General features: G+C 32.9%; 1 protein-coding gene across 1 annotated transcript; it reads left to right on the top strand.

Moving 5' to 3' along the window:
* Window positions 1-18,617: 18,617 nt before the first annotated feature.
* On the top strand, window positions 18,618-22,533 carry LOC139861446 (ATP synthase subunit delta', mitochondrial-like). Its single transcript, XM_071849836.1, has 2 exons — window positions 18,618-19,043; window positions 21,993-22,533. The coding sequence occupies exons 1-2, from the start codon at window positions 18,753-18,755 to the stop codon at window positions 22,335-22,337; spliced, it is 636 nt and encodes a 211-aa protein (XP_071705937.1). The 5' UTR covers window positions 18,618-18,752; the 3' UTR covers window positions 22,338-22,533.
* Window positions 22,534-22,899: the final 366 nt, after the last annotated feature.

The raw sequence follows: 22,899 nt of genomic DNA, 5'->3' as shown, positions 1-22,899 counted from the left end.
TGAAACAAAGCCGAATTCCGATTTTTAAAGTCCGTTGGAACGCCAAAAGAGGACCCGAGTTTACTTGGGAAAGGCAAGATCAAATGCAAAGGAAATACCCTCATCTATTCCCGGTTCCGAAAACGCAAGATTCCGAGGAAGAAACAACGATTCCTACGCCTACTTAAATTTCGGGAGGAAATTTCTTTTAAGGAGTAGGTAATGTAACATCCCGCCTTTTTCCGTTTACTTTTCCGTTTAATGATTTAAATTCCGTTATATATTTATGACATCCCTCGTTAATACGCGTTTTTAAAAATATCTCGTTTAGGTAATTCACGCACCCGCAACCGAACTCGAGGGACTAGTTTCACCAAAGTGCCAAGGAGGTGACTAGCTTTTGACTAGTCAACCCCACCTCCCATCTTTTTCATTTTCATTTCTCTTTTCTTTCACTACTTCCCCATTTTCTTTCAATTATCCATTTCAAAGAATCATCATCTAAATCCAAGCTAGCAGGTGTCTTGCAAAATAAATTTCATATTTGGAATTTTTGCAACTTCCTCTTCGATTCCATACTGATTTCATTACGTTTGGGTAACTTTCTAAAATCACTAGATTTTGTGTTCTTGATGTTTTTAACTTATAAAGTTGTTAATTAGTGTCTATGGCTCAAGTCTAACATGAATATATGATTTATATGTTCGATCTTGTTATTTTTGGTAACTAGCATGAACTTGAAAGTTTGGTATGTTTGATTGATGATTTGGTTGCTTAAATGTTATTGATATGTTAAAGTGCAAGTATTAAATGTGTTCCTAGTGTCACTAGCTTCAATTTGATGTGCAGGTTGCTTTAGAAAAGTTCATGAACTTGATTAGTGATTTTGGTGAATTTGGGTTAGGGTTTGATGAACTTGAAATGCATTTTTGATGAATTGAATGCCATGAATTGTTGTTGGTAAATGGTTAGTTAGATTGTATGCTTGATTACCTACGAAACAGTGTGTCATATGTATGCATTTAAATCCCGAATCCTATTTTGTGCATTTATGAACTTGAGCATTTATGATGAACATTAATTGATCATTTATTTTGGAAAGTCGATTGTTACAAAGGATGTTTTTGGTTGTTGAAATGTGCTTAGTCGTGTTCCTTGTCAAATTACATTTCCAACGATATATGATACGAGTTCTAAGTGTTTACGGTTTGTGTTTTGTGTTAGTTTGAATGTTGATTTGGGACTTAGACAATTGAGACTGACCAGGTACCAGCACCCACTATTCGCCGCGGCGCGACAATAGGCGTAGTTTGATTCTGACCTTCTTGTCCAAAATACGAAAAATGTGTGGCATGCTATGGACCTCCGATTCACATGAAACTTGTTCTAATATGCTTATCTATGAATAACTAGCACAGAAAAATAGTTCGGGACCCGACCCGAACGTGTTGACTTTTTCGTTGACTTTGACCCGACCAAAATTTGACTTTTTGTCAAACTTAACCAAATGATTGTGCAATCTTTCTAACTTGTTTCTATACTAGTATCTTGCATGAAACTTGACAATTTGATTCACATGCTACATAATCGAGTCGTAACGAGCCATAGGACTAATTGAACATCTTTGACCTATCGTGTTTACCGTTATTGATACGACCTATTTGTTTAGGTTAAGACTAGCATTGTCCTTTGCACACGTTACTTTGTGAAGTACTTTTCATACGTGCACTCAAGGTGAGATCATAGTCCCATCTTTCAAACAACTTTTATGCTTTAAACTATGGGATGAGAAACATATACGTATCATGCTTTTACACTTTGAACACAAGTACGAAAACGAACATTCCACGTACGGGTTTGAACAAAAATCCTGAATTCAATTATCATTAGTTACACTTGCAGGGTGTAAACGCGAACTTATATTATGTGATCACATGGGCTTGACGAGCCTCATTCGGACGGTTCGCTACCGTTAGCGGATGAAATATATTTTCGGGTCTAGTGTATGTTCTAACACTACGCAAAGGGTGCAAAACAGTTAAGTTTGATAATTGGGTGCCCGCGAAACAAATAACAACTTTGGAATGCAAATGATTTTGATAATCATATTATATTAAATCTTGTGGTTCAAATGCAATGTTTACTAAAACACCTATGATTTCACCAACATTTTTGTTGACAGTTTTCTATATATTTTCTCAGGTCCTTGAACGCTACTTGATACATGCTTCCGCACTCTTTTTGATACTTGCTTGGATGTCGAGTATACATGCATAGTTGGAGCGTCTTTTGACAACTTTTAAATTGTGTCGCATAGGTTTCATTCGTACGTTAAACTTTGTAATGTAACTAGTCTTTGAACTACTTTTGTAAACTTGAAACATCCTTTTACTTATGAAATGAATGCGACATATTTTGGTCAAACGTCATGTTAAAGACTTATGACCACGTAACGGGACCTAAGTAGTCGGCGCCGTCAAACATGATTTGGTCTGGTCGCTACATAAGGAAGCACATAAAACCAGATATTCAATACATCCCGGAGCGGGGAAGATGTACAAAGATCTCAAGAAACACTTTTGGTGGCTGGGTATGAAAGCCGATATTGCTAAATACGTAGGAGAATGTTTGACGTGTTCTAAAGTCAAAGCTGAACATCAGAAACCATCAGGTCTACTTCAATAACCTGAAATCCCGGAATGGAAATGGGAAAACATTACCATGGATTTCATTACTAAATTGCCAAGGACTGCAAGTGGTTATGATACAATTTGGGTAATAGTCGATCGTCTTACCAAGTTAGCACACTTTTCTGCTAATGAGAGAAGATGATAAAATGGAGAAGTTGGCGTGATTATACTTGAAGGAAGTTGTCTCCAGACATGGAATACCAGTCTCTATTATCTCAGATAGGGATGGCAGATTTGTTTCAAGATTTTGGCAGACATTGCAACAAGCATTGGGGACTTGTCTAGACATGAGTACTGCTTATCATCCATAAACTGATGGGCAAAGTGAAAGGACAATACAGACCCTTGAAGACATACTACGAGCATGTGTTATCGATTTCGGAAACAGTTGGGATCGACACCTACCGTTAGCAGAATTTTCCTACAACAACAGTTACCATTCGAGTATTGGGATCGCGCCGTTTGAAGCACTTTATGGTAGAAAGTGCAGGTCTCCGATTTGTTGGAGTGAAGTGGGGGATAGACAGATTACGGGTCCGGAGATAATTCAAGAAACTACCGAGAAGATCATCCAAATTCAACAATGATTGAAAACTGCCCAAAGTCGACAAAAGAGCTATGCGGACATTAAAAAAAAGATATAGAATTTGAGATTGGAGAGATGGTCATGCTTAAGGTTTCACCTTGGAAAGGCGTTGTTCGATTTGGTAAACGGGGGAAACTAAATCCAAGGTACATTGGACCATTCAAGATTATAGATCGTGTCGGACCAGTAGCTTACCGACTTGACTTACCGCAACAACTCGTAGGGGTACATAATACTTTTCATGTCTCGAATTTGAAGAAATGTTTTGCTAAAGAAGATCTCACCATTCCATTAGATGAGATTACAATTAACGAAAAACTACAATTCATTGAAGAACCCGTCGAAATAATGGATCGTGAGGTTAAAAGTCCTAAGCAAAACAAGATACCAATTGTTAAGGTTTGATGGAATACTCGTAGAGGACCCGAATTCACCTGGGAGCATGAAGATCAGATGAAGCTGAAATACCCTCACCTATTTCCAGAAGATGCGTCAACACCTTCAACAGCTTAAAATTTCGGGACGAAATTTATTTAACGGGTAGGTACTGTAGTGACTCGAAATTTTCCATGATTATATATTAATTGAAAACTATATTTGCATTATTAAATGTTTCCAACATGTTAAGCAATCAAACTTGTTAAGACTTGATTATTTGAAATGAGTTTCATGTAGACAATTGACCACCCAATTTGACTGGCGATTCACGAATGTTAAAACTTGTAAAAAATGACATGACGATATATATATGGATATACATATAGTTAACATGAGATTATGATAAGTAAGTATCTCCATAAGTATATTAACAATGAGTTATATACATAAAAAATGAGACTACTAAGTTAAGAAACTCGAAACGATATATATAACGATTATCGTTATTACAACGTCTTACTAAATACATATGTATCATATTAAGATATTGTTACACTATATTTAACATGATAAAATGATAATTATATATATCATTAAGTATGTTAACAATGAGCTACATATGTAAAACAAGACTACTAACTTAAGAATTTTGAAACGAGGCATATATGTAACGATTATCGTTGTAACGACATTTTAATGTATATATATCATATTAAGATATATTCATACATCATAATATCTTGATAATGTAATAATTTAATATCTCATTAGATATAATAAACAATGGGTTAACAACATTAAATGAGATCGTTAACTTAAAGGTTTCAAAACAACACTTACATGTAACGACTAACGATGACTTAACGACTCAGTTAAAATGTATATACATGTAGTGTATTTAGATGTATTAGTATACTTTTGAAAGACTTCAAGACACATATCAAAGTACTTCTACTTAACAAAAATGCTTACAATTGCATTCTCATTCATTTTCATCAACAATTCTACTCGTATGCAACCGTATTCGTACTCGTACAATACCCAGCTCCTAGACGTATATACTATTGGTATATACACATAATAATTCAGCTCTTAGCAGCCCTAGATAGTGAACAAACATATGGAACTAATAATTAGACAACTAGCATGACTTATGAGCAAGGAAACAAAAACAAGAACTCCTTTTAACCCCACTCACCTTCACCACTCACAACCTACTCCATTTCACTTCTAATTTTCTTCTCAATTCTCTTTCAAAACACACACACTCTTCCATGAACATCTAAGTTACTATTTTTCCAGTAAAAATCATCAAATACAAGCTTTGGTTATTACCTATAATCATCATAAAAATAATTACTCAAGAACACATCAAGAACACTTCCAAGTTTACAAGTTTACTTCCAAGTTTCCTAATCCATTCCAAGCAATCATCTAAGATCAAGAAATCTTTGTTATTTACAGTAGGTTATCTTTCTAAATCAAGGTAATATTCATATTCAAGCTTTGATTCAATTTCTATAACTATAACTATCTTAATTCGAGTAATAATCTTACTTGAACTTGTTTTTGTGTCATGATTCTATTTCAAGAACTTCCAAGTCATCAAAGATTCTTTGAAGCTCAAGTTATTTTTTCATCATTTCCAGTAGGTTTACCTACTAAACTTGAGGTGGTAATGATGTTCATAACATCATTCGATTCATATATATAAAACTACCTTTTTCGAAGGTTTAAACTTGTAATCACTAGAACATAGTTAAGTTAATTCTAAACTTGTTCGCAAACAAAAGTTAATCCTTCTAACTTGACTTTTTAAAATCAACTAAACACATGTTCTATATCTATATGATATGCTAACTTAATGATTTAAAACCTGAAAATACGAGAAACACCGTAAAATCGGATATACGCCGTCGTAGTAACACCGCGGGCTGTTTTGGGTTAGTTAATTAAAAACTATGATAAACTTTGATTTAAAAGTTGTTCTTATGGGAAAATAATTTTTCTTATGAACATGAAACTATATCCAAAAATCATGGTTAAACTCAAAGTGAAAGTATGTTTTCCAAAATGGTCATCTAGACGTCGTTCTTTCGACTGAAATGACTACCTTTACAAAAATAACTTGTAACCTGTATTTCCGACTATAAACTTATACTTTTTCTGTTTAGATTCATAAACTTAAGTTCAATATGAAATCATAGCAACTTGAATAACTCAAAACGGATTTAAAACGAAGAAGTTATGGGTAAAACAAGATTGGATATTTTTGCTTGTTGTAACTACGTGAAAATTGGTAACAAATATATATTAATCATATCCTAGCTAACTCATATTGTATTATACATGTATTCTAATATATTATGTAATCTTGGGATACCATATACACGTATGCAAATGTTTTGACATATCATATCGACCCATGTATATATATTATTTGGAACAACCATAGACACTCTATATGCAGTAATGTTGGAGTTAGCTATACAGGGTTGAGGTTGATTCCAAAAATATATATACTTTGAATTGTGATCTAGCCTGAGACGTGTATACACTGGGTCTTGGATTGATTCAAGATAATATATATATCGATTTATTTCTGTACATCTAACCGTGGACAACTAGTTGTAGGTTACTAACGAGGACAGCTGACTTAATAAACTTAAAACAGTAAAACGTATTAAAAATGTTGTAAATATATTTTGAACATACTTTGATATATATGTACATATTTGTTATAGGTTCGTGAATCGACCAGTGGCCAAGTCTTACTTCCCGACGAAGTAAAAATCTGTGAAAGTGAGTTATAGTCCCACTTTTAAAATCTAATATTTTGGGATGAGAATACATGCAGTTTTATAAATGTTTTAAGAAATAGACACAAGTAAATGAAACTATATTATATGGGTGAATGATCGAAGCCGAATATGCCCCTTTTTGCTTGGTAACCTAAGAATTAGTAAACCGATCTACTAATTGACGCGAATCCTAAAGATAGATCTATTGGGCCTAACGAACCCCATCCATGGTTGCGGATGCTTTAGTACTTCGATGTTGTTTTATCATGTCCGATGGATTTCCCGGAATGATAGGGGATATTCTTATATGCATCTTGTTAATGTCGGTTACCAGGTGTTCACCATATGAATGATTTTTATCTCTATGTATGGAATGTATATTGAAATATGAAATCTTGTGGTCTATTATTACAATTTGATAAATATATAGGTTAAACCTATAACTCACCAATATTTTTGTTGACGTTCAAAGCATGTTTATTCTCAGGTGATTATTAAGAGCTTCCGCTGTTGCATGCTAATATATGGACAAGATTTGGTGTCAGCATGCTTGTATAATATTGTTTAAAACTGCATTCAAGATTTATTTTGTTGTAACATATTAATATTGTAAACCAATATGTATTGGTAGTGTGTAAGTGTGATATTTTTAGATTATCATTTCTGGATAATCTAGGTGGTGTCTTTTTAACCTTGTCGATAGAATAAAGGTTATGGTTTGTTTTAAAAACGAATGCAGTCTTTGAAAAACGTCTCATATAGAGGTCAAAACCTCGCAACGAACTCAATTAATATGGAACGTTTATAATCGATATAAACGGGACATTTCACCGTCCACGGGGGCATGCCAAGATTCAAAGGAATTTAGGTTCGTCGCATCTTGTTTTTCTTCGTAAGAAGCCGGATCATAAATTATTGAATCAGCAAATGCTACAACAGCTACTATGAAATCAATAGCGAAGGAAGCTGATGTGTGCAGCGGGGTGTACTAAATAGTATTAATTTTTACTACAAAATGCGACGAAATATTACACAAGTTTTATTTATTTATTTATCGAGTGGATATACCTAAACCTTGCTACAACACTTATAGGCAGTGTACCTAATCGTAGAGTAGTGTAGTTTTTAGTAAGTCCGGTTCGTTCCACAGGGAGCTGGTGAAGTTAACGCTATATTATTAAGTTTATTTGTAAAAATATATATATAAATAAGTAGTAGTATTATTATAAAATGGGGGTTTTACCGTTTAATGACCAGTTTGTCGATTTTAAGCGTAAAAATAAATGACAAAAATTAAAGTGCGTAAAATAAATTGCGATAAATAAAATGACAGAAAATAAAAGTGCGATGAAAAATACAATAAAATAATTATGCTTATTTAAACTTCCGTAATCATGATGTTTAACGTTTTGATTTTAATTAATTGTTACTCGGGTTAATTGTCCTTTGTCATGGTTTATTTGATACCTATCTGGTTTTTATCCATAATAGTCCATCGGTCATAAATATAAAGTGCGAGTGTCCTCGTCAAATTACCCTTATACCCGAAGTCAAATATTCCAACTAATTAAGGATTTAAACTGTGACGCAGTTATCACTTCTGTCAACAATTACACCAGTTATCACTGTATGTAATCTACCCCTGTTTTGATTAGATATGAATATTAATTTACTCACTTGATCAGTTTGAATAATCAATTACCCAACCCGAATAATTAATTAAATGATTATAATAGATTCCATATGAACGTCACTAAATAGGACAACCATAATCATTATTAATTATTAGGATAATTAATTTGAAGATAGGTTCGACAGACTCCAATGAGTTGTCACTCAATTAGACAATACCCCCCATCTATTAATAGTCAATAGTCCAATTTCCACAAGTGTCGGTCTTTTGCCCAAACCTTAATTATGGTACAAAATCCAATAACCCCGTCTTAATATTTAGTCAAACATCACGATTACTTCGGCTTAAATAAGCATAATAATGACTTAGCTACTAGACATTAATTTAAAAAGGAAGAACATAGCTTACAGTGGTGATTAATCGCGTAGCGTTACACGGACAGAGTTCCTACTTTAAAACCCGTAAAACATTTCTTACAATAACCCAATTATTATTAATCTTAAATTAAACTTAATATTATAAATATAAATATAAATTACATAAGAAAGAAATAAGATTGGAAAAAGGTGTGTTTTTACATTACGATTACAAAGCCTTTTATAGGCGAATTTAGAAATTAAATTTTCACTTATGACCCCTGAACTATGCTCAATTAACAACTTTTTATTATTTAATATTATTCTTATTATGAATTATTTAAATATTATATTTTATTCTTGTGCATAGTTGACTCGTAATTTTTACACCGTTGCGTCGAGCGTTGAGAGTTGACTCTGGTCCCGGTTCCGGATTTTCGAACGTCCTTGCGTACAATTTTATATTTTGTACTTTGCGTTTTGTAACTTGTACTCTTGTCATTTTTAGACGTTCCTCATCAATAATTTGAACCTTTTTGATTGTATCTTGTACTTTTGAGCTTTTTGGACCTTTGTGTCTTCAATTCGTCGTTTTCGCCTTTTGTCTTCGCACTTATTTAAAATAAACGAATATTACTTGAAAATGGAACAATTGCAACTAAAATCTTGTCTTTCTTGGGGGATTTTGCTATGAAATATATGTTCCTTTTTAGCCTTATCAATATCCCCACACTTGAGCGTTGCTTGTCCTCAAGCAATACAGTCTTGAAATAATATAATACAAATCACACGAATCACTTCTTTATTCTTCACACTTTGTACATCAGTGATTTTGATAGAGCGGTATAAACAATGATAGTAACGATATGGTTTACAGTCCCACATGACTATAAAAATTTAGATCCATTAAGGAAATTGGATCTTTATGAAAACATTTGATCTTTTGAAAATTCATTCTAGCTTTTACCCTAGATAAGTTTTCTGATTTGATCCATCATCGGTGTTGCAAAATATATTTGTGGATCAATATTTTGGCTAAAACTTTTAGGTTCGTGTAATCCACTGCTATCCCGGTATCGGAAAGCACACATCCAGTTTACTTGTTCCGTATATTACCTTTCGGTAAACTACCGTCCGGTTGTAAAGGAAAGCGATGAACAAGAAACTGTTAAGGCAATGTCCCGTGACATGCAGATGATTATGGTCTTATTAACGTGTCGGATGCTAGAACTATCCTTGGTAGGAGCGATAGTAAAGATCATCCTATAATTTTTCGGTCTGGCACAAGGTCCTGTCTCCGACCATGCTATGCAACCACCGTTCTTACGGTTGACACCCGATTTGGTTCAGGTGACCTAATGAATTCCAGGTGAATTTCTTAGGATTTTACGTTCAATGATAATGAACGCATTGAAAATGGTTTTTCAGAAAACAAATCGGTTTGTATTTTTGATCAAAATATTTTCTCGTTCATGCTCGAGTTTAGATATCATCGAATTCCATGAGTTTGAATTCTCAATCTTTAAGGTCAATCTCTAGGATTGAGTATTATCAGTCTTAAAAGCTGATTTTTAATCTTTAAGGAGATTATCCTTTTCTGGGGATCTGATTCATTAGTCTTATCAAGCTAATTTGCACGGTGCCTCCCCATTATACGAGATAAATCCTTCTCATGGTTAGGATAAATCTGACCACTTGGCGACCCTGTTTGATGCTGAGGTCCGTGGATTTCCTGCTGATTTTAGTGATGACTTTTCTAGATTTTTCGTCAACCTACAGCTGGTCTGGACGACAACTTCATGACCTAAATCAAGAAGCGCGTGTCTTTTTCGGAAGACTTTACTTCCTTTTAATGATGGAATTGATTCATCGTGTAGATCCATCTCTTCTTTCAAAAGTATTACAATAAATCGGGTAAAACAGTTAATTTAGTCCAAAACAAAAGCACCTGCAATAAACTTTACACAAACATGTGATAGATAGTTTTTAATTGAATAACTTGGTATATTCTCCCCACACTTAGTTTCTTTCTTTGCCTTTTTATTCTCCTTTATTCCATTTTAAATGAATTCAAGCGTTTTGGGTTGTTTCTCAATTTATGTCCTTTTTGAGGTAACAATAATTTCGGTATTAACACCTAGTTTTCATCGTTCATAAATATATATAAACATGATTTTGATTTCATTTAGTTGAAAATTTTTCAAATTTTCGCAAAATTTGGCAAATAAACCAAGTGTAAACCCGAGAGAATTTATAACCCTTCCCCACACTTAAGATCATGCAATGCCCTCATTTGCATGAAATCAGACTCTAATTATAAATTCACGAGGGTGATTAGTGTAGAAAAGTGATTAAAAATACCGAGTTTGCAAACATGTTGTTGTCATATCACATTTGATATTTTGCGTCTTGTCGTCAAAATTAGTAGCTTTTGCTGAACTTAATGCTAGTCTTTGAAAGTGCGCTGTTTTACCCTGTTTTGTACATAACATAAAATACAAACATATATACATATTTTTGAAGTTTGGTATATAACCCCTACGTTCAAAAATTAATATAATATTTTTTTTTTTTTGCATACTTTAGATCAATAAAATTAAATGATAACAAAATTTGTCGCTCCGCCCTCGGGTAAAGCAATTTCGGTTCAACGACCTAGTCTTCAACTTACGACGAATTTTAGAATTCAATTTTTTACTTAATGAAATAAAGTAAATTTTGTTTTTAAAATCACACAAAACTTAAATTTAAAAGGCATATTAATTTCATATAAAACCTACAAAGCAAAAATTCAGAATGGAGGGAGAAAACTAGTTCTTTAGTGTCTGCTAGCGGAAAAGACCAATCGGATTCCATTCTCGGAACTACACGAGAACAGAACAACTAATTCTAAATAACATTTTCTTTTAGAACATTTGAATCTCCCCACACTTAGGTAGCTGTGGTGTCGTAATTGTGATTAACTTCATCTTCAATTTCTCTTGGTCCATAATCAACTTGCATATCTGTGACTTTTTCTTTAAGCCATTGACTAGCTTCTCCAGTAATATCCACAATTTCAACTAATTTCGCCTTTTCTTTAGGTGACAGATTGGATACTAACCGGTTACATAACTTAAAGTTCCCCTTACTTCTAGCATCTATAACCCGTTTATAAAGTTTCTTCATTGAACTGTTAATAACGGGATCATTTAATTTTGTATCAACAACGGGGTTATTTGTTATTGGGTCGTCATTAGGTGTTACTTCATTTTCCCCACACTTAGGTGTTTTATTATTGTTAAGCACTACCGTTGGAGTTGGTAAAACAACATGGTTATTACCAATTGTTTTTATTGGTTCAACGGTTTTGGTTGGTGGAGATTTAGACTTTCGAATCATAAAGGTGATCGATTTGTCACCACTCTTAAGTGTCATTCTACCGTTTCCTACATCAAAGAACGCTCTGGTGGATGCTAAGAATGGTCGACCTAAAATTAGAGGAATGTTTAGGTCTTATTCTATGTCTATGACAATGAATTCGACTAGAAAGGTTAAATTACCTACTTGAACGGGTAGGTTGTCAGCAATTCCAACTGGGTGCTTAATGGTTTGATCAAAGAGTCGAACACTCATATCCGTTGGACTTAACTCACCTACACCTAATCTCTTATATAATGAAAGAGGCATAACACTCACACTTGCACCTAAATCTGCTAGTGCATCATACATGACACAATCGCTAAGTAGACAAGGAACAATAAATTCACCCGGATCACCTACCCTAGGTGGAGGTTTTGATGGAACTGTATTCACCGGGTTTACTTCTACTGTTTTTGTTTCTTGCACTTTCTTATTTTTTTCTTCTTCTTCTTTCCAATGGTATCACCAACTTTATTACCTATTACTTGCTCATACTCCACTCCTTTTCTTGGAAACGGGATGGGTGGTTTGTATGGTGCCACCACTGGCTTTACATACTCGGGTGGTGGTGGTGTAACTTCTTCATTGTTACTCACATCTAAAACCTTCCCATTTTCTGGAGCTGGTTTTTCAGAATTCGTTGAGACCATATTAACATTCTCATTCCGAGGATTTACTTCAGTATTACTCGGTAGCTTTCCTTGTTCCCTCTTACTCATCATGCTAGCAAGAGTACCAACGTGTTTTTCTAGATTCAAAATGGTAGCTTGTTGAGTTCTTAATGACTGATCAAACCTCTCATTCGTTTGGGTTTGAGATGTAATAAATTGTGTTTGAGATTCCACTAGCTTGAATACCATGTCTTCCATATTTGACTTTTTCTCTTCGGTTTGTTGTTCTGGTTTATATAAGCCAGGTCTTTGTTGATTGAAAGTGTTGTTTTGAGTTGGTTGGTTATTCGGACCTTGTTGGTTATACGAGTTATTGTCGGGTCCATTTGGATTATAAAGAATGTTTTGATTTCGATTGAAGTTTAGCCTTGGCGGTTGATAATTATTTTGATAATTATTTTCCAGCCTTTGGTTCATGTAGACAACATTCTCACGTTGTTCCATCGTTTGTTCAATGTGACAGTCTTTCATTAAGTGTGGTCCACCGCATTGCTCACAACTGATTCGTATTGCGTGAATATCTTTATTCATCTTTTCCATTCGTCTTTCGAAAGCATCTATTTTTGCGGAAACGGAATCAAAGTCATGGCTAGAATCGGCTCTAGCCGCTTTAGATGATCGAAAGATATCTTTTTCTTGATGCCACTCATGAGAGTGGGAAGCAGTGTTATCAATAATTTTGTAAGCTTCAGTTGCGGTTTTCTTCATAATGGAACCACCAGCTGTTATGTCGATGTCTTTTCTTGTAGCAACGTTGACACCTTGGTAGAATATTTGTACTATTTGGTAAGTGTCTAAACCGTGTTGAGGACATCCTCTCAACATCCTTCCGAATCTTGTCCACGCCTCATATAATGTTTCATTTGGCTTTTGCGTGAACGTAACAATTTCTCCTTGAAGTCTCACGGCTTTGGATGCCGGAAAGAATCGTTTAAGAAAATTTTCAACTAAAACATCCCATGTGTCAATCGCCCCTTCAGGTAACAATTCTAACCAATCTTTGGCTTCTCCCTTTAAAGTCCAGGGAAACAACATGAGATAGATCTGCTCATCTTCCACTTCTCGGATTTTGAATAGTGTACAAATTCTATTAAACGTACGAAGATGTTCGTTTGGGTCTTCATTCGGCGCACCACTGAATTGGCATTGATTAGTCACCATGTGTAGAATTTGTCCTTTGATTTCATAATCTGGCGCATTAACTTCTGGCTTAATAATGGCGTGACCTTGGCCCGTGCGTGTGGCTCTCATTCGATCTTCCATACTTAGAGGTTCCGTTACTTCCATAATTGAATTTGTTGAATACGAATCACTAGAGGATTCTGATTTAATGGTTTGTGGCTCAGGAGGAATAATTAGTGGTTCAGGATCTTGGAATTGTCCTTGAATATGCTCCGGGTTCTTAATTGTGAAGTCGGGTTCAAAAGATGGAATATCGGAAATTTGAGTTGGAGTTCTTGTTCGACTAGATGACGATTCTAAAGAAAAATCAACGGCGACAATATTTGCTAGATGTCTTGATCGAGTTACAGGTGGTGAACGTATGAAAGGTGGTGAACGTTTTGCTCGGTGCATTCACAGAATATCCTATTAGTTATAAAAATAAGAAAAACTTATATAAGTTGTCCAATCAATAGACTTTTCTGATTTTGCCCACGTTTCGAATAGCCAAAAGATGCAGCAGAGGGGCAGGATTCGTTTGGTCTCAATATAATTGAGTAATGTTTGGCTCCAATAACCCGGTCCACGTACAAATCCAACTATTACTACGAACCAGAAAATTTTGATGTCTATCAATTTAACCACTTAAAATAAATTTTCGTAATTTTAAGAAATTTAGAGAAGAAGTAGAAAAAAATCTAAGTCCTAAAAACTAGAATGGCGAGAAATAAGAAAGAAAAAGATTGCGCGTCGAAAAAGGTCGAAAAATAAAAAGGTCGAAAAATAGGCGTCGAAAAATAAAAATAAGAAAGTAGTGCGAAATACGGCGTCGTAAAATTCTAAAGCACCTAAAACTTAATCTAAGGAATAAGCACTTAAGAGATTTTACGGCAAAGCCTAAAAATTCTAGAATTAAAAATAACTATGGCAAAACTAAACTTAATACTAAAAGTTGCGACTATAGTCTAAAAATCTAAAGGTAATAAAACTAAAAAAAACAATTTTTTTTTATAGACAAAATCTTAAAAAAAATATATATATTTTTTTAATAATTTTTTTTTTTTTTTACGTTTTTTTTTTTTTTTTTTTTACGTTTTTGTTTTTTTTTTAAGTTTTTTTTTTTTTTTTAAGTTTTTTTTTTTTTTTTTTTTTACGTTTTTTTTTTTTTAAAAACGAATTTTTTTTTCTAAAAAAAAAAACGTTTTTTTTTACAAATTTTTTTTTTTTTTAAAAAAAAATGATTTTTTTTTACAAATTAATACTTTTTTTTATAATTATTATTTTTTTTTCAAAACTTTTTTTTTAATTCATTTACTATTCATGAATAGTAAATGAAAAGAAATTAATTAATTTACTATTCACATGAAAGCGACATGATAGAAATTATTAATTACAATTTACATAATATACCCCTGAAGTATTTAATAAATACGACTTTTTAAAACTTTTACGATTCAAAATATATTCTAAAATATTATTATATTATTATATTCTATTTCAATATTATTATATTATTATATTCTATTTCAATATTATTATATTATTATATTTTATTTCAATATTATTATAATTAAAAATATAGCGTTTTAGCGCTCCCCGGCAGCGGCGCCAAAAACTTGATGTGTGCAGCGGGGTGTACTAAATAGTATTAATTTTTACTACAAAATGCGACGAAATATTACACAAGTTTTATTTATTTATTTATCGAGTGGATATACCTAAACCTTGCTACAACACTTATAGGCAGTGTACCTAATCGTAGAGTAGTGTAGTTTTTAGTAAGTCCGGTTCGTTCCACAGGGAGCTGGTGAAGTTAACGCTATATTATTAAGTTTATTTGTAAAAATATATATATAAATAAGTAGTAGTATTATTATAAAATGGGGGTTTTACCGTTTAATGACCAGTTTGTCGATTTTAAGCGTAAAAATAAATGACAAAAATTAAAGTGCGTAAAATAAATTGCGATAAATAAAATGACAGAAAATAAAAGTGCGATGAAAAATACAATAAAATAATTATGCTTATTTAAACTTCCGTAATCATGATGTTTAACGTTTTGATTTTAATTAATTGTTACTCGGGTTAATTGTCCTTTGTCATGGTTTATTTGATACCTATCTGGTTTTTATCCATAATAGTCCATCGGTCATAAATATAAAGTGCGAGTGTCCTCGTCAAATTACCCTTATACCCGAAGTCAAATATTCCAACTAATTAAGGATTTAAACTGTGACGCAGTTATCACTTCTGTCAACAATTACACCAGTTATCACTGTATGTAATCTACCCCTGTTTTGATTAGATATGAATATTAATTTACTCACTTGATCAGTTTGAATAATCAATTACCCAACCCGAATAATTAATTAAATGATTATAATAGATTCCATATGAACGTCACTAAATAGGACAACTATAATCATTATTAATTATTAGGATAATTAATTTGAAGATAGGTTCGACAGACTCCAATGAGTTGTCACTCAATTAGACAATACCCCCCATCTATTAATAGTCAATAGTCCAATTTCCACAAGTGTCGGTCTTTTGCCCAAACCTTAATTATGGTACAAAATCCAATAACCCCGTCTTAATATTTAGTCAAACATCACGATTACTTCGGCTTAAATAAGCATAATAATGACTTAGCTACTAGACATTAATTTAAAAAGGAAGAACATAGCTTACAGTGGTGATTAATCGCGTAGCGTTACACGGACAGAGTTCCTACTTTAAAACCCGTAAAACATTTCTTACAATAACCCAATTATTATTAATCTTAAATTAAACTTAATATTATAAATATAAATATAAATTACATAAGAAAGAAATAAGATTGAAAAAAGGTGTGTTTTTACATTACGATTACAAAGCCTTTTATAGTCGAATTTAGAAATTGAATTTTCACTTATGACCCCTGAACTATGCTCAATTAACAACTTTTTATTATTTAATATTATTCTTATTATGAATTATTTAAATATTATATTTTATTCTTGTGCATAGTTGACTCGTAATTTTTACACCGTTGCGTCGAGCGTTGAGAGTTGACTCTGGTCCCGGTTCCGGATTTTCGAACGTCCTTGCGTACAATTTTATATTTTGTACTTTGCGTTTTGTAACTTGTACTCTTGTCATTTTTAGACGTTCCTCATCAATAATTTGAACCTTTTTGATTGTATCTTGTACTTTTGAGCTTTTTGGACCTTTGTGTCTTCAATTCGTCGTTTTCGCCTTTTGTCTTCGCACTTATTTAAAATAAACGAATATTACTTGAAAATGGAACAATTGCAACTAAAATCTTGTCTTTCTTGGGGGATTTTGCTATGAAATATATGTTCCTTTTTAGCCTTATCAGAAGCCGCATCACGTATAAAGTTGGAGAGTTTAAAACTTCTAGCGCATCCAATTGTATCCGACATGCCTAACGAACAATACAATTTGGTGATGGAATCTGGAACAAATATATAAAGAAGTATGTCAATGCATTCGGCGATCACGAATAATTTTTAGTTTTATATTATGTCGTTTAAATTTATAGTTGTCATTTTGTCGTTTTTATTTTCTAGTTTTTTACTTAATGTAGTGTCCCATTTTAAATATTAGTTTTAAATTATGTAATGTTATTTTTGATTATTAAAAAAGTTTAATTTCGAGTGATTGTTATCTAACTAATAATAATAATAATAATAATAATAATAATAATAATAATAACGCTAATAAGTTTAATAATAAAATAATAAAGGTGAGCTCATGTGATGAATATTTTATGGATGATCGTGAAATGTGATTGAGTTACTGATAGAAATTTTTTTTGAAGTGATGTATTAATTTAAGAAATATCTCATAAAATGGGAATGGTCTAGGACCACGCATAAGGCTAGTCCTATGTAGCGTTAAACCATATATACGTAACTGTTTGCAACGCATCTTACACGTGTTGAGCAACTCGTATGTAATAGTCAACTTAATCGATATCACTTCAAGGTTGACTATTTTTTGTTTGGATTGGTTTTCAAGTTGGATATATGTTATTTTAAAAGTCTTCTACCATCTTCAATTAATCTAAGTCACGTATATGTTACGTATAAGTCACTTATTAACAAGGTGGAACAACTAAAAGACTAGTAACATTCACCGGATTTTTTTTAAATGTTTACAATAATGGCCTCATTAGACCAGACATAAGAACATTAGACCACGCATGAGAGGTGGGTACATGATTTTTTTTTTTTTATGAATGTGAAATAATGGACAAGTGAATGTCACTATTCAAGTGAGTGTTCATGTGTTAAGGTGGACCCACAAATATAACGTTCTCAGGAAATAAAGATAAAGAAGTATTAGTAGTGTTCGCAAGGGACACTGCTTGTGAACTTCGGTATAAACTTTAGCAAGGAGTGAAAGAACTTTGAATTAAATGTTGTTTCGTTCCCTTTTTACATGACCGGATGTAGTCGAAGTTCCTTTCATTTCCATTTCTAGATCCATTATGTGAACATGAAGGTCTGATCATTCCACCACTCTCTAACGTTTCATCTGAGTGTTCTCTCTCAAAGTCTGAAAATGAACTTTGAGTTTTTAAAGTTTCAAGCTATTTAAAAAAAATGATGATAAATTTAATAAGATTTCTGATAAATTCACTCATATTATACATTACTTGTTTTAGTACAATATGTCAATGTACAAAGTTAGCGGATTTAACAAAAATAATTGCAGAATTAATCACTATCAATTTTTTTTTTTTTTTGTAAATTATCATTATGTTTTATTATTTATATCTATATCTATATCTATATCTATACGTATACTTTAAACACTAAACTTGTTCTAATTTACTCCATGATAATATTGTTTCAAAACATGTGTATCGGCAAAGACATTAGTCCGTGATAAATGATAATATGATTGTTACCATTTAAAAAAAAAATATATATATTGCTAAAATATTACGGAGTATACCCTAAAACAGCAGGAGGATTCCCAAACTTTGCCATCACCTTGTCCTCTGTACCCATTTCACCCCTCAAAATCCAATCAAAAACAACAAATAAATCAATCAATCAATCTCTACAAACCCTAATTAACAATCATGTTCCGTCAAGTCGCTAATCGGCTTCTCACCAGATCCACCACCACCACTTACACCTCCACCGGCGCCGCTGCCACCATCCGCCGCCCATTCGCAACCGATGTATCCACCGAAGCTTCCTCCGGCGACAACGATTTCAACGAAGCATGGAAGAAAGTTGTACCAAACATCGATCCACCAAAAACACCGATTCAATATATGGAACCGCGTCCACCTACACCTTCAAATTTGCCATCTAAACTCACCGTCAATTTCGTCCTTCCGTACTCTTCTGAACTCTCTAAACAAGAGGTTAAGTTTTTTGTTGTTTTTTTTATTTAATCATTTCAATATATTAACGTTTTTATTGTGAACAATGTGTGTGTAGTTTTGAGATCTGAGATGAGGTAAAGTGGTTATATAGTTGGGTTTAAAATGATGCTTATAAGAGATAGAGAGATGTAGGATTAAGAAATTGAGGGCATTATAAAATCGAACATAAAATGTCAAGCGTGATCTCGATAAATGTAAAAAATCACATGAAAAATGAGTTAGAAGAACATTTAAGATGGTGGCTCAGCTGTAGCAGTAACAGTAACTTGTGACTTAGATAGGCATTTTGTGTATCATCCAACAACCCAGTAACTTTCTTAATTAAAAGTTTGAGAGTCATTTGTGGTGAAATGGTTTATATTGAAGGTACAAAAATCAAAAACAAACATCCAACATACTTAAAGAAGGGAAAACAATTTCCTGTTTACATACAAAAGAAAATATAACATTTTTAGAAGTAATAGAGAAACCTTATAATACAAATAGTATATAGAAGACTCAAGCGTTGTTGATGATGGTGGAAATTGTTGAAAAAATGTATATGGAGGTTTTGTGGTATAAAATAATGCTCTAGTATGGTTTTAAATATATGACATTATTTCAAGCAATTAATGTGAAATGATTTTTGTCCAAATTTTTTTTTATGGTAAACTGAGTTGCATATCTTTAATCATCGAAACGTATTTGTGTAATGCATAAAAAAATGTGTGTTGCAAGTTGAATGAATGAGAAGCTTAGGGTGCTCCAGTATAAGAGAATTTTAGAGTTGGCCTATAAGGGTTATGGATTTTGTCTTCTGATTTTTTTCTAATTAACTTGTCTTTTATTTGGGTTGTTTTTGGGTACATTGGAGGTTTCTTAACTGTCTTTGTATGTACATCGCATGGTTGTTCCCTGATTTGTTTACCATTACTTCAAATTTATTTGTCAAATCTTCAGGTTGAATAACTGTTGAATGTAGGATTCGTTGGTCTAAAGCTTTAAACTCCACCATGGTTTCCAAATTCGACCCAAATGAAAAAGGCTTGTTCTGAGCTTTGATTGAAAGTTGTAAAATATGAATATTTTAAAACTATGATCAACTCGTCACATATGTATTTTCATGTTCTGTTCACACAAGAGATATAGACTTCTATAAATGATTAAATTCACATATTTAGATCTACACTTGAGAAGTCTCAGTCACTTGTTATTTAATAATGTGGGGGTCTAAGCATATTATAATACCTTTTAACTTATTTGATACAATGTTTGGCTGCAATTCATGAATTTGATACGACACTACACTATACAGTTCTATCATTAATGTAAATAAACCAAAATTTTTAAAGGACCTGAACCTTTGATTACTAGCAGGCCCAGCAAAGATGGAAGACGTTGAAAGTTTTAGCGAGTAAAGTAAAAAAAAAGTTAGATGGTTCATTTTATTTTGCTACAGATGACTGACCTTATGGTTATCTCTTATCCATTAATCTTATCTTTTAGTTTGTCATATGTTTCTCGTAAGATGTTAACTTGATCTTTATGGAATCAAATTCTGATATATCATAGCTGTTGATAAGTCGATAAGATAAGCAGTTTTGTGTCCATAAACTCATTTCTATAAGGACTGCTTGCATGGGCTACTAAATGGAAACATAGTTATGTTCATTTCTTGATACAAGGCAATTTACATTGCCTCACGAAAATAGTTGCTTCTAATTTCATTCATCTTAGGTAATGTATTTCCAGTTTTTGTTGCAAGTAGCACCATTTTCTATATTTAATTACTAGAAAAGTGAAACTGCTCTCAAAATATAAGAAATCAGAAATAGCTTAATACTTGATCTTCTTTTCTTTTTACCAAGAATTATTTGGCCTTTAGTAATTGATTTTCTCAATTCACAAACTGATTATTTGTATCACACCTTGTGATATGTTATGAAGTATTACAGTACAAGTTAAAGTAACAATAGACATAAGTATAAAGCATTCATTTAGGTTAAAGTGATATCGTTGAATAATCTGGTCATCACTAATCAATGTGTTTGTGTGGATCTCGTTTATTTGGCGGCTTGATTATTCACCTTTATGCAATTAATATTATGATGTTTCGTCAAATTTGTGTAATCGTGTCGTGTTAGCTCAGCATCTTAAACCATGCACACATATATGGTACGAATCGCTTGAAATGTTTAAGATAGCAGAATTCATACTGGTGTCGAACCAGTATTTTTTTATGCCTAGTATATTGAGCTATACTTAAACATCCATCATTTGATAGATGTTTCATGACATGTAACATTAGGTATTGGTTGAATTTAGTTAAGTTCGCTAAATTTATTTTCCATCACTGTCATATGAGCCTACCTCACCATATATGAGATACATTTTATTGGTGTTGATCTAAGTTCATTACTTGAACCATCATGTGTCTTTTCATATCTAAAAGCAAGACTATATTATTCAGTTAAAATGACATTATATCAGGTTTATATATGTGTCTATTACTGTTATTCTCTAGATACAAAAAAGCTAGGATTAATTGGTTCGTGTGGTTGCAAAATCCATTGGACACTGTGTAAGTTTTGTTGCACATTATTTTTTTCTAGCTTCTTGCTAGGATTTTTTTTTATCTTAATAATATCTTCTGCCGTTCCAAAAAAAATATATGTGTCTATTACTATCACAATTATAACTTAACTAATAACTAATAAAAACATACCTTGAGGTGGCAATTTAGTCCCATTTACTTATGAAGCGGTTGGTTCGTTATATTTCATCTCTAACGAGTCACAAGTGTAAAATAGATGAAATATTTATAATGGAAAAGGGTAAATTGGCAGATGTTATGGCTCTAAACATGTTATTGAGGTAATAAAATGTTGTAACTGAAGGTTTTTTTTTTCCATAATATTTTTGTTAATTTTTATTCTTGTGATACTACAGGTCGATATGGTGATAGTTCCAGCAACAACTGGTCAAATGGGTATTTTACCAGGACACGTTCCAACAATAGCAGAGCTCAAACCAGGCCTCCTTTCAGTTCACGAAGGTAACGATATCAAGAAATATTTCATCAGCAGCGGTTTTGCTTTTGTGCACTCGAACTCTTATGCAGACATATTGGCTGTCGAGGCTATTCCAATTGACCGAATCGATTCACAACAAGTTCAAAAGGGTTTGACCGAGTTTACACAGAAGCTGAGCTCAGCATCAACCGATTTGGACAAAGCTGAAGCCCAGATTGGCGTTGATGTTCATAGTGCCCTCAACTCTGCTCTTGCAGGTTAAAAAGAGAACAGTGAGTACTTTTGTGTTCCCTTTTTAACTCGGAAATAAGAGTTTTCTCAATGGGGAAAACTTCGGTAGAATGTGTTGCCATTTTTGTATTGCCTTATGCTAAATTTGGCATATTTGATATCAGTTCTATGGAATTTGGTTTCTTGAAACTTGAATGGAAATTCAAGAAATAATATTTACTTGCTCATTGTTTATGATTATGATGAAAATTTAATAACTCTGGTTTTGTTGAAACCCGAGAAGATGGTACGGATTATTTTGTTTGATCAAAACGTCTAGATGATTATCAGTGATCTGCTTTCTCCATCTACATTATAAATATATAGATACAATGTGGTTACAATATGGCCTGTATCATAATTTTACATGACTACAAAGCTACATCGTACTGTGTTAATAGAACCTACAAGGGTTGAAAATTTCGGGCCTGAGCGAGTACTGCTCCCTAGACCTATGCTGGAGCGGGCCCAACACAGGTAATCTTTTGCTCACTGGTCTGTTGTTGGTTGGGATGCGGATGCCGGATGGCCGGGATGTGGATGCCAGATGGCTG

The sequence above is a fragment of the Rutidosis leptorrhynchoides genome, chromosome 8, assembly GCF_046630445.1.
Source record: "Rutidosis leptorrhynchoides isolate AG116_Rl617_1_P2 chromosome 8, CSIRO_AGI_Rlap_v1, whole genome shotgun sequence".
NCBI classification, from domain to species: Eukaryota; Viridiplantae; Streptophyta; class Magnoliopsida; order Asterales; family Asteraceae; genus Rutidosis; species Rutidosis leptorrhynchoides.
The sequence above is the reverse complement of the archived record's forward strand: the minus strand, read 5'-3'. Positions and strand labels throughout refer to the sequence as shown.

Excerpts from the sequence above, each read along its gene's own strand:
- LOC139861446 (XM_071849836.1), top strand. The coding sequence starts at position 18,753 with ATGTTCCGTCAAGTCGCTAATCGGCTTCTCACCAGATCCACCACCACC. Across the intron at positions 19,044-21,992 it reads CTGAACTCTCTAAACAAGAG|GTCGATATGGTGATAGTTCC; the intron begins GTTAAGTTTTTT and ends GTGATACTACAG.